A 12,591-nucleotide genomic window follows, 5' to 3' on the forward strand; every position below is an offset into this window, starting at 1 on the left:
ATAATGCTATATATAATAATTTTTAAATTTATCTAATTCTAGGTACCGCTGATCAGTACGAGCTAGGTGATTTGGGTGCTAAGTATGGTTTGATGGATGACCTAAAGAAGTTCACGGCTGTTTACAATGAAACTCAGTTGTCTTTATTTGGAGCTTATAGCATATTGGGACGTTCTGTTGCTATTCATAAAGTTGTAAGTGTATCTATAATGTATTTTTAGCACCTACTTTTCTATCTTCGTACCCATTTTTTTAAGTAATTTAAATGGGTATCAATGGGACTTTTATGAGGTAGTTGGGCGTTTTGTGAGGCAAATGTAGTCTGTCATACAAAAATATTACCTGTATGTGACCAACACCAACAAGAGTTATGTTGTTTGCTAGATGCTCAATATTTGAATAGCATATAGGTACTTTATTTTTTGCTGGTCCCAGTTATATGGGCAGACACGGTTTTTTAAGACTAATAATTTTCTTATTGCAATCGGGGACAATCGGGATTCATATGTATAGAGACTTTTTGTATTTTTTTAAAACATATTTTGCATTGTGCAAAGTATTCAATACACATATCTGTACATTCAAATTGCGCCATAAAGCATTGAAATTGACAAGTTATGGAAGCATGGGATCAGATTACAATATTCTTATGTGTTACAGGCCCGTGACCGTCGCTGGGCCTGCTCCTCCATAGAGCGAGGCTACAGTCCTTCAGAAGCGCGCGAGATCCGTGCGATAGCCTCCTTCCACCACCCGGGCGGGTTTGCTCACGGGTACATTCGGTTCACACAGCTGGTGCATAACGATGGAAGCACCAGTGACACCACTGTCGAGGTGAAGTTACGACACCCGGGGTTGTATGATAGGAATCTGGTGAGTGAACACTTTTGATTGTTGAATATAGGTTCGAATGTAATAGTTGAAGAAATTATATTTATTGTATATTATATGATAGAAACTATGTTAACAGTGGCATTTAAAAACAAAACAGATGTTTCGTTTTTTAATTAAGTTAATCTTATGCCATTATATGAATGATAAACTAACAACCTTGTATATTAATTTAAAACCAAATCAAGAAATTTATACGAAAAAGAAAATCTCATATTAACTTGTAGTCAATGCTTACAGTATTCAATTAAAATTTCCCTTTTTTATCCATCGTAATCTTGAGATGTGTGTGGAAAACTATGGCGTGCTGTGTTTGCAGTATGCTTATAATAAACTATGTATAGACACACCACCATCGATGGGAGATATTCGTGAACCCAGTGGGTGTGGATGCTGCAGTGAAGGTCACCAACACGCGCTGCGTGGCGGGTGGCTACCGGTGGAACCCTTACTTTACCCAGCTTGCTGATCCGCTTAACGTAAGTACCTTGCCATTTTTTATAAAGTAAGTAAACCTTACGTGCTATGGAAGGAATACCAGAAGATTTGTCCTAAAACAACTTTTAAATGATTCTATTGTGCGTTAACTTATGTTTCTCGCTAATTTATCAAATACGAATAATTGATATTGTGATTAAATATTTTCATAAATGTATGTAATACGAATAAAAAAGTAATACAAAACATTTTTAGTCGAAAATTGTTTATTTCCAGCATGATTTATATAGTCAAGAGTGCGGTGCTGATAATCCACTAAGATGTGACGTTGGGGACTTGACAGCAAGACTTGGGACCATCAGTAAGTAGCATGATCTAGTCAACTTTAACACCATTTACTCCTTCTGAATTCAATTTAAATTGGTTCTCCATGAAACTCAAGTGCAATGAAATCGAATTCGAACCTTCTAGATTTAATGACTGCACTGATAACTTAGTCTCTTTCTATTTTTTAATCATTATGCAAAACAAATTTATACCAAAATAGTTGTAATGTAACAGAAACCGATAGACGGACAAACCTCTTTCGTCTGTAAGATCCATACACCACGTTTATTTTTAGGTATTGGAGGAGATCGTCAAATGTTCATGGACAGTAACTTCCCCCTAGAAGGCACTGTGTCAGCGATGGGCAGATCTATCGTCATACTCGGTCCAGAGAGAAGTAGCGAGAAATTCGCGTGTGCTAACATCCAACCAGACAAGGATATCATCAAATACGTTAATATTATGAAGCCGCCGCGATTTGTCCTGTAAGTAACCAATGATTAGTACAAAAGACAATGTTTTGGTAGACAAGAACAAATTTTTTCACAGAAAACTAACGATTATTTGAAAAAAAGGGTGACGTGTCATGTTATACTCAATTAAATAATAAAGCGTCTCTAATTCTGAATAATATAATTGAATGATCGACTACCGCATCTATACAAATGCAGAATTCGTAAGCGCTTGAAATTGTATCCTCAACATCAGGATTAGCTTTTTAACTAAAACAAGAGAGATATGCAAAATAAACAGCTATACATAAAATTAATCAGTATATATAGTATTTTATGAATAGTTGTTACTTCACAGAAATATGAACATAACTATTGGCAAACTTTAAATTATATCATTAGTCGCCTAGTTTCTTTATTCCCATTATTTATAACCTTATCACCAGGGGCCAGTTCCTGCAAGAGATCCGCAAAGTAATGGGCGTGCCGGAGTGGATGGTGGGTGTGGACTCCCGTAAGACGAGGATCCTGCACGGCGGCGCCTGCATACAGATACTGCTGCACTTCCAGGGGCCTGATGCTAACCGATTGGAACTGGATTTCACCAGGTAATTTCATTGCGTATTTCGACGATTCAAAAGAACATATAAGAAGTTAAACAAATGTTTGAGTTTAAGTTTGATTATCTAGATAGATAGGTATAAATTTATTAAAGAGCGGTACGTAGAGTATTTTATTTAATGTATTCGATTGTTATAGAATTGTTTTATTTAGGTATAATAGCATATTATTCTTTAAAAGTAAGCTTTACTTTTAAAGAAGCCCAAATGTCCCTTTATTACTTTTTTTCTAAGGAAATATTATGAAATCAATTTTACATACGCAGGCTATTAGCGTCTGGTCGTTTGGACTCTCCCAGTATATTCATACCAGGCTACGTGGACACGAAACGGAAAAGGACCGTCTCGTATCGGCAGTGTGGCGTCACCGATCCCAATGAAAAACAGAAGCAGAGTGAGTAATGTGGATTAAGCTTTAACTATTACAGCTTAACCAACGTTCGTTTTTAATATCTTTTCTATCGATTGTTTTGATATCCTGTCGACAGATATCCTTTGCTATCCATTTTTAAGATACATTTATATGCTAGTCTCATTGTATCATATTGTAAACTAACATCACAGTTTGTATTAGTTTTATTAGTATTTAAATATTAAAAATAAACAGATGTTTATAAATATTCCATGTTTTGTTGCAGAAAAGTCATTCTTTTTCACGAAATCATCATCAGCTTCAACAGTGAAAAGTATTATTACAACAGTCCTCATGATCTCTGTTTGGTTATTGTTATAATGTTATTTTAAGATATTTATGTAAATAAATAATTATAATATTACGTGTGTTTCATTTTGAATTTAGATATCATATCAGAATCTTAAATAATTAATTATTATGTACTCATAGAAAATATTTTATTCCCTCGTGTTTAAATTGAATTAATAAAAGTAGTAATACATAAAATTAAAGTTTAATAAAATTGCTATATGGTACATAACGTTGTAATTTAAGTGAAATATAGTTGAGAAAGAATACGAAATTAAGTAAATCTGAGGATCGTAATTATTGTAAAATAAAATACAATATACCGTATTTGTAAGATGTGCATATTCTATTATTAAATGCTTTCAATTATTGATAGGCCTTAATTTCCGCTTTACATCTATATTTCATCGATACACTAATGCATAAAAAGCCCTAGAACTTTGATTTTTAAGTGAACTTAAATGACATATAATTTATGTAAGTAAAGTATTGTGTAAGTATTTCAATTCGCCAAAGCCCTCCGAAGCTTTGAACCTGGACACGCATGCGCGGAATTTAGTCAATATCCACCCTTCGAACTCACTCAGTCTGCACAAATATTAAAAATGTTGTCCCAAATTTTCCTATTCTTATCCTTAAGTTATATTTGTAGCGCTAATTTAGAGGGCCCGTTCCTTTTCTTTGGCCCGAAATCTCTGGAAAAGTTCAAAAGGCCAGCTTTAAAATTCCTGGATCAAGATGATTTGATGAAGATATATAGCGAACAAGCGGCTATCGTGGTCTTCAATAACCAGGACTCCTCGACCCTCTCGAATGGCAAATTCCCGAGGCTGCGGAAGATGCTGGAAGGTCAAACTGTACTGGTCTTACCTCAAGACTTTTTGGATGTTCACCCAGATTATATAAGTAATGAGACACAGGTAGGTCAAAAGTCAGTACGTATATGTAGGTAAAGGCGAAATTTATTTTTATATACATTTGGCACTGCTATCGTTTTGTATCAAATAATGCCTATCTGGTCTTTTTAGTAGCTACGTAATTAATGGACTATTGTAATATGGGGTGTAAAAAGATAATTGAAAACCACACCAATTCCGTATACCTTATTAGTCAGGTTTTAATACAAATTTAGTTGAACTTGCATTCAACACAATGTTAATACACAAATATTATATATAATGATATATTCTAGGTACTTACATTGCAAGGACCTTTGTCGGAAAGAGATGCCCAAATGACAGAAACTTTTGACAGACTCCAAGACATTTACGGCGAAGGTCGGGTTTTGGGAGTATTAGGTAAAACAATAAATCTAAATATAATAACACATTCATTTCGATATTGTATTATCAACCGACTTCATGAAAAGACGGAGGCAATTCGACTGGCTTTGGCTATGTTACCTCAGAAGTCAGATCTTTCGATTGGATGAACCGATTTTGATGATTATTTTTTTATAAAAGCTGTTGCTTCCCGAAATGTCCTATTTTAATTTGCGGTTTGGTTTTTTGTTAATAGTTGCTTATTTTCAAATTTTAAATGTTTTACGCCTAGCAATAATTTCATAGCAATGACGATTATAAAGATTTACATTCGCGTTATGTTATAAAGAATTGCGTTCCCTGATGACACAGTGTGTTTTATATTATGTTTCCTAATTTCATAAATATCCATTTTTTAAATGATGGGAAAAATATGTATTGAACAACTAATGATAATTAATTGACGTACCTATGGTGTATACTTTATTATGGACTATACCTATGGTACACGTGGTTTCTGCCATGGGCTAGACTCCAATAAATATTTGATACCAGCTTTCTACAAAGAAATTTATTCAGTATGTCTAATCGTTTTGTATAAAATATGTTTTTTTACCTATCCATATTATCGTATTTAAGGCTTTTTATTTTTTCTAAATGAACAATATATTATAAAATTTCAGGTAATTCAGTATCCCAGTCGCAGCCAGTGGACTACGATAGCGAGTGGTCCAGAGTTCGACGTCAGGCTGAAGATGCTTCAACCACGGTAACACCTACCACTGAAGAAGAAAAACCTGCGAAGAATCTTCCCAAATATGCATTGTATAATGCTACTGGTAAACCTATACTTTTATTACAAAGTGAGACTTATATTACAAAGTTTGTGATTTATGAGTGTGTGTAATCTCTGGATTTAAAGAACCGATTTAAAAAATTCTTTTACTTTATTTTGTTATCATCTCGAGTCTACTCGGACGGAGCCGGGCCGAGCAGCTTGTTCTATTCAGTTAATGATGTGTCAATTAGTTCTATGATATAATTAATAAACATGTGTGTTTAGCCGGTAATAACAATGTTTTTAAGCTAATAAGAATATTCATAATCCGATGTACTTCCATTTCTATATATTGACTTATAGTTATACTATATACTGATATAATTGGTTGACATATACTATTTTGACAAATATGTAAATATATAATAAGCTGCTTTATCTTTAATTTAGCTAATTTTTACGGTTCATTAATGGCAGTACACAACTTTCTTATTCTATGTTCTTTCTTATAAGTTAAGCACGTTCATACGGTATTTGTTGGTTAAATCACTTGGTTTTATTTAAGCCTAGGCTCTTTATTAAAACCGCACCGGTTAGTTCTTCTTTAACGTCGTTCAAACACGAGTTTCCGCTTCCAGCTTTTAAAATGCTTTTCTTATCTCCAGGACCACCTGGAAAAGCTGCGCTGCTATTTTCTACTGGGTGGCCGGAGCTGCGCTGGGAAGATGGCACCACGACAGTGCTGGACACCCCGGTCGGAGAGCCCACTGTCAAACCAACTAGGCTGTATACCATACTGGTGGTGCGATTCGCTGATGGGGATAACACGAGAGATAAAGTAAGATGATCATTTATTTGAATAAAAAAAGGAGTGGTGGCTCTATGGTGAGAACCTCGGACTTCGAATTCGATAAGTCGGTGTTCGAGACCGGGCGAGCGTGCAGGAAATAAATTGATTTTTCAATTTATCTGCACATGTGAATTACAACACCCCTGTTTAAAACGGTGAAGGAAAACATCGTGAGGTAACCGGCATGTTCAAGAATCAAAAAGTTCGACGACATATGACATCTGCCAATCCGCACTATGCCAGCGTGGTGGATTATGGCCTGTGTCCCAGCAGTGGGAAGATGTATGGGCTGCCGATGATGATGATGATGATTTTTAAAAGGGAATAAGGAAACGAACATGTTATATGGAAAAAAGCAAACAATGTAGCTGAAATTGTTTTATATTATTTGGCAAGAAGACATATTTTTCCGCGTATTCTTAATTCGATTCCTAGAAGTGAATCTATTTTGAGAACGTATACGTTGAAATATCTTTACAGCAATTTATATTTATTTGTATTTATATTTTAAAGTACCTTTTTCTTCCTGCTAATTTGTAACGTCATATATATCAGACTTAGCTTTTATTTATCTAGATAGACATAAGATTATATATATTCTAATGTCCCTAATCCCGTTTCCTAATTTTAGGAATTTTAATTAATAAGGTTATACTTATCAGCATTAAAAAATCTAAAACGTCTTATATTAATCTCTTAAAAATTCATTCTTTTCCAGATAACTCTGGAATTCAGTTTCAAGCAATCTGGTGGCTGGTGGACAGCCGTGGGGGTGGAGGTTAAGCGCGGTCTTGCCACCATGGGTCTGAACCTGCAAGCCCCTGCGCCACCTGATGCACCGTCAGCAGTTCTTGGCAAAGCATACCACTGCTCATTGCCTTTGGTTTACGCTTCAGAAGAGGCGTCTTTGACCTTCCCAAATATACAGGTTTTCAATTATACAATTTTTTTTGCATGTGCGAAATTTAAAATCTAATTACAAAATAATGGTTTAACAAAAAAACAAGGCTTAAGTTTATCATCTATAGTAACTATTATATTTGTAAATCATCTTGGAAAGTATAGAATACACATCGTAGGTGTTTAAAATGATAAAAATAAATAGAATTTAGTGAATTTTTCTAATATGGTATTTCATATACCTTGTCTTAATGTGACCTTTTTTATATCTTGTGTTAAATAAACTCAAGATATAGTTGGGTGAGGAAAGGGACTTACATACATTCGGCACTAGTTTTTGTATGTACATCATACATTTAATAATATATAAATTTTACTAGTAGGTATATACTATTCAGCTGACCCACTAAACGTTCTTTTGCCAGTTTTCTGTACTTAAGAGTATTGGATACGGATCGGAGTCGATTCTCAGACCTACCCGATATGCACACAAAATTTCATCAGATTCGGTCCAGCTTTTTCAGAATATGGTTACGTTCGATTGTGACATGACAACTTTATGTATATAGAGATATATGAAATTACAAGTAAAGGAGGCGGCAATAATAACATTAAAGAAAAGTTTGCCTCGATAATCTGCAGATGCAGCCATTTATGGAGAGCACGGAGAAATTTTCGGATGCTTTTGACTGCATTGGCTTTACAACTGTGCCTATATGGTAAGCGTTTCTTTAAGATGTATATAAGACTATATTTGGCGAATAGTTTCGCCCGCGGACTAAACCACGGGTAAAAGTATTTCTATAGCTTATCTTATTATATTATTATTATTCTTGCTTCTGCCATCCGTTTATCATATATATTTAAGTTTATAACATACATGTATTAGATTTTATCATAAAAAAGATTCTAATAAAATAAGAAGTTATGTGGGAAAGACGTAATATTTAAAGATGTGATACAAAATTTTGTCTTCAGATATTATTTCATTGTGAGAAAAATATTGGGTACGTGTACGCAGGTAAATAAGCAAATGTGTTTTGAGAACAAAATAACAGTAATTAAAAAAAATACAATTTTTTTTTTATGTCATTGCGGGCAACTGAGCTTGTGGTTCGCCTAATGGTAAGCGATCAACACCGCCCATGAACATTCGCAAAGGTAGTGCCTCTACGAATGTGCTGACCGCTTTTATAGAGAAAGGTAAAAGGAAAGGATTAAAGACTGGAAAGAAGGAATGGACTGGGATATGTGAGGAAAAGAAAACGGGCCTATTATGATTATAATATAAAAATACAATACCGTATCAACCGCCGATATTTTTCATTTAGAATTAATTACATGTCTTTTGTTTAATTTATGTTCCTCAGGTCTGGTTTGATGGTGACGTTCATCATGCTACTCGGTTTGTCTATCTCCATCACAATGATAATGGACATTAAGACAATGGACAAATTTGAAACGACCAGAAGCAAGCAGCTGACGATCACCGTTTCTGAATAAATAAATTTCAATTAATAATCTCTTAGTTATAGAACAAAAAATATCACTGTTGTTAACCACTGTTTTGTCTTTTCCTGTAAAAATATGTAAATAGATCAAATAAAGAGTTTATTATACTATTACTAGAGTTTTAAATCGTTATTTAATGACTAGCTGACCCATGCATAGCATTATATTACACGAAGTGAGCAAATATCTGTACTAGTGAAGGTTATTTAAGCTGTGCTGAAATCAAGGATTCTGACGGAAGGTTTTATTAGACGAAATAGACTAAATTTTTTGAGGTAAATATAATATCCTCGCAATTTTCTGTGGGCACAGAATAATTGTGTTGACTGCAACGATAGATATTTTTATTCAATAAATTATTATTATTGTAAAAGAAAATACTGAATTTGAACGCTTTTATTTTTGTACTAGCTGCGCCCCGCGGTTTTACACGCGTAAGTCCGTATCCCGTAGGAATATCGGGATAAAAAGTTACCTATATAATTCCAGTTCTCCAGCTGTCGACGTACCAAATTTGATTGGAATCGGTTCAGTAATTTTTGCCTCATTATAGCGAGTGCTTGCGAGTGTTGTAGCTAGTATTACATAGAAGGAGTAGGGGTGAAAGAATCTAATTACTAATAAATTGTAATGGCGCACTTTGATCGTAGCATATTGATATTACATATAGATATAATTTTAAACCTCATATAAAAAAGAGTTTAATTAATCTGTAATTTTTTTGTGTGAATTGATTTTGATGATTCTTTGTGTACCAGCTTCCGTGTTCTCCCTTTTAAATTGGTCCAGTTCTAACAATTTGAATGCGGTTTAATTTTTTTTTGGTTTGGATAGTCTGGGTTATATTATCTAGACTATTCCATATAACTGTGCATTGGGGAAAGAATTTTTACATCTGTCCTCTTATTTCGGAGCTAGTTTGGCATTAACGAAGAAACAGATAGGTATCTAATACTTCCCTAATTATAATATTAAATTTAGTAACGGATATCTTCAAAATATACTTCGTATTTTGGTAAATAGGCAGAGCATGCAGGATTCTTACCCACTAAAATCTAGGTGGCCAATTCCAATTTATATAACCAGGAAGCCCGAGATCTCGTATGAACCATTCATATAATTTAGTCATGCATTTATATAATTTACTACTACCTAGAGTATGTTTTCGAATTAAGTTCTCTTTAAATTACGTAAACTCAAAACAAACATACGCTATCGCTATTGATTGTTGTATATTACGTAACTGTGACATTATAATGTGAGTGGTTACACGTAACTCTGGTAAATAAACTTTGCCAGCCGGTTTGGTGCCGCAGAAAGTCTTTAATGTGTTTGTCATACGATTCGTAGTCAAGTTTATTGATTGGGGATTGGACTTATGCATACGCGAATGGCGTTTAAACGAGTATATTTATTGTGTTGAATGTGTGATTTTGAATTTTAACCAACTTCGTAATGGGTCGGTTTATAATTCGGTTGTATTTTATGTATTCATGGATGTTGTTGATATAAATATGTAGGATGTGATGTTTTCTAGATGATACAATTCGAAGCATTATGAATATTCGTTTAAGATACTGGAGTTTCCTATTTGATTATATACCCATTTGAAACATAGACGAATCGTCATGATATTTCAAGATATTACAATTGCTTATGCATGTTCTTTCTGGTACCTATGAAATTAAAAGAATATATTTAACGATTACGTAAAATTTTTTAAGCGATCCACTTTATATTAATTAAAAATTAATCACTTTTAAATGTTTCCAACGCTAAAAAGTTACATGCAAAAATAGTAACATAATAAATAGGTTTATTTTTATATAGGACCTACATATTTTATTAATATGACATACTCAGCTTTTCAAATCGCCATAGTAATCTCACAGCTGTAATTGTCTTATATTAAACCAAATCTCGAGTAGTTTATCACCCACACCACACACTTCTTTATAACTGAATAGCTTTCTCTGATTAGCGCAGGCGGCACGCGTAGCAATACTTATCACTTTCGGCGAAGATCCACCAAATTTATTGTGAGAACTTAATTGTTCAACAATTTTATTGAATGAAAAAGAAAGTTTAGATGTGACGCAGTTGTGCTGAACGCCTGTTTGTAAGTCGTTACTTTCATAGTTTTAATTTGGCGGGAAATAAATAAACGGTTTTGATAGCATGTGGTTGTTTATTTACACGCATGGAATGTTTAAATTCTGAACCATGTGGATGAAAATTTAGTTTTATAGTGCAGTCAAAGTTTGGATGACGGTTCCCTGCAAGTAAGTTAAAGGCCACATGCAAGTCAGATATATGACAGTACTAACAACGGTTAGCACTGTCATTTATACAACGGCTTATCCTCGATTTTTTAATATATTTATAAAATCATTCATTATAATATTATGGTTCATGAGATACAGACTGATGAAAGACGGACGGACAGATGGACAAAAAGACAGACAGAGGGGCAGCGAAGTCTTAGGAATGGGGTCCCGTTTTACCCTTTGGATACGGAACCCTAATAATAGGTGTCCTTAGTTAGTCCTTTAAGGAACACCTGCAGTCAATTTATTTAGCTCACTATCTTATTCTTTAAATCGTATTTTAGTACCTAGAGTAAGCGTATTTTAACGTTCCAAAATAATAAATAAATTTTTAATTTTTGCATTGTTCAAACTCCATTTTCGGCTAAACATTTTCTTTATACATACTAATATTCATAACTTATAAAGATTTTATTAATAATATATAGAAAGTTTATGCAGTTATATTGATTATAGATTTTTAACATGTTGATTTGCATGCCTTATTTAAATGCAAATTCACGATCGAACCGAATTAATATTTAAATCAATGTTTCGGTTTTCTTCAAAATCATTTTAACATTCTAATTACGTATTTTGTTTGTATTTATTCACTTAAATAATCGGATGCATCTTTAATGCATATTGATACATTAAAAATAATGAATGGGGGTCAAGGATCTATCTTAAACTTTATGTTCTGATTCGGTTTGTCTGTCGGCATGTATAATAAAACTTTCGCTGTAAAATATTTTGTACTTAACCCAACGGTTGCCTGGTACAGGTGACTTTAGCCATAAGGCCGCCATTTGTATACTAGTTTTAAGTTGCTTTTGTAAAGTTGTAATGTCTCATAAGAAGATAATATTCCGTATTGATTGTACTATGTAAGTACTTTATTGATTATCCGAAGTTAAATCGCTCAAACAAACAATATACCTAAATTTTAGTATTAATTATCTTAGAAACTGATGAAATCCTACCCTGCAGTGCAAAGGGAAGATCATTGTACAAGAAAATTGACGATGGTATATGGAAAATTGGTATCAATTTATAAAAAAACTTCCATACTCCAATCTTGCTACAAACTGGCTAAACGGCGAATAAGTTTTGTTTATTGACGTGAGTAAATAATGTTTCCTGGTTGTCAAAAGCGTTCTAAAAAAGGTATGTTCATATAAATTTTGAATTTGAATTTATGTTTTGATAAACAATGTACATCATCATCACCATCATCACCGTCGACACACGTTTATTCGCACTACAGGGACACGGTCTTCCATGAAGGTTCAGGATACAATTCACCACGGTGGCCAAGTGCGAGTCGCCAAACTTGCACGTGCCTCACGATGTTTTTCTTCACCCATTTGAGCAGCGGTGATGTGGATGATGCGGAGGAAAAATCTATGTATTTCCTGCAGGGTCGCTTGGTGGCGAACCTTTAACTTCAATTTGACGAGACTTCGATTCAACGGCCCTCACCATTGAGCCACTACTTGTAAATTGTGAGTCACTAAGTGCCCAGTATGGCGTAAAGATCTACGAGTATCAT

The 12,591-nt window shown here is 33.9% G+C and overlaps 1 protein-coding gene across 2 annotated transcripts in view; it reads left to right on the top strand.

Annotated features, from left to right (window-relative positions):
• Positions 1-8,755, top strand: part of LOC119837764 — a 17,068-nt gene extending 8,313 nt beyond the window's left edge. Inside the window, exons 10-23 of one of the 2 annotated variants that reach the window (XM_038363511.1) lie at positions 43-194; positions 661-873; positions 1,236-1,370; positions 1,606-1,690; positions 1,952-2,141; positions 2,555-2,716; positions 2,995-3,126; positions 4,084-4,351; positions 4,624-4,729; positions 5,377-5,532; positions 6,137-6,309; positions 7,040-7,249; positions 7,864-7,940; positions 8,592-8,755. In XM_038363511.1, coding sequence (XP_038219439.1) covers positions 43-194; positions 661-873; positions 1,236-1,370; positions 1,606-1,690; positions 1,952-2,141; positions 2,555-2,716; positions 2,995-3,126; positions 4,084-4,351; positions 4,624-4,729; positions 5,377-5,532; positions 6,137-6,309; positions 7,040-7,249; positions 7,864-7,940; positions 8,592-8,724 — 2,192 coding nt within the window. In that variant the 3' untranslated portion in view covers positions 8,725-8,755. Of the gene's footprint in view, positions 1-42; positions 195-660; positions 874-1,235; positions 1,371-1,605; positions 1,691-1,951; positions 2,142-2,554; positions 2,717-2,994; positions 3,127-3,366; positions 3,503-4,083; positions 4,352-4,623; positions 4,730-5,376; positions 5,533-6,136; positions 6,310-7,039; positions 7,250-7,863; positions 7,941-8,591 lie in introns of those variants that run through there. The other variant, XM_038363510.1, reaches the window with a different exon arrangement.
• The last annotated feature ends 3,836 nt before the right edge of the window (positions 8,756-12,591 follow it).

The sequence above is a fragment of the Zerene cesonia genome, chromosome 29 (genome assembly GCF_012273895.1).
Source record: "Zerene cesonia ecotype Mississippi chromosome 29, Zerene_cesonia_1.1, whole genome shotgun sequence".
Taxonomy (NCBI): domain Eukaryota; kingdom Metazoa; phylum Arthropoda; class Insecta; order Lepidoptera; family Pieridae; genus Zerene; species Zerene cesonia.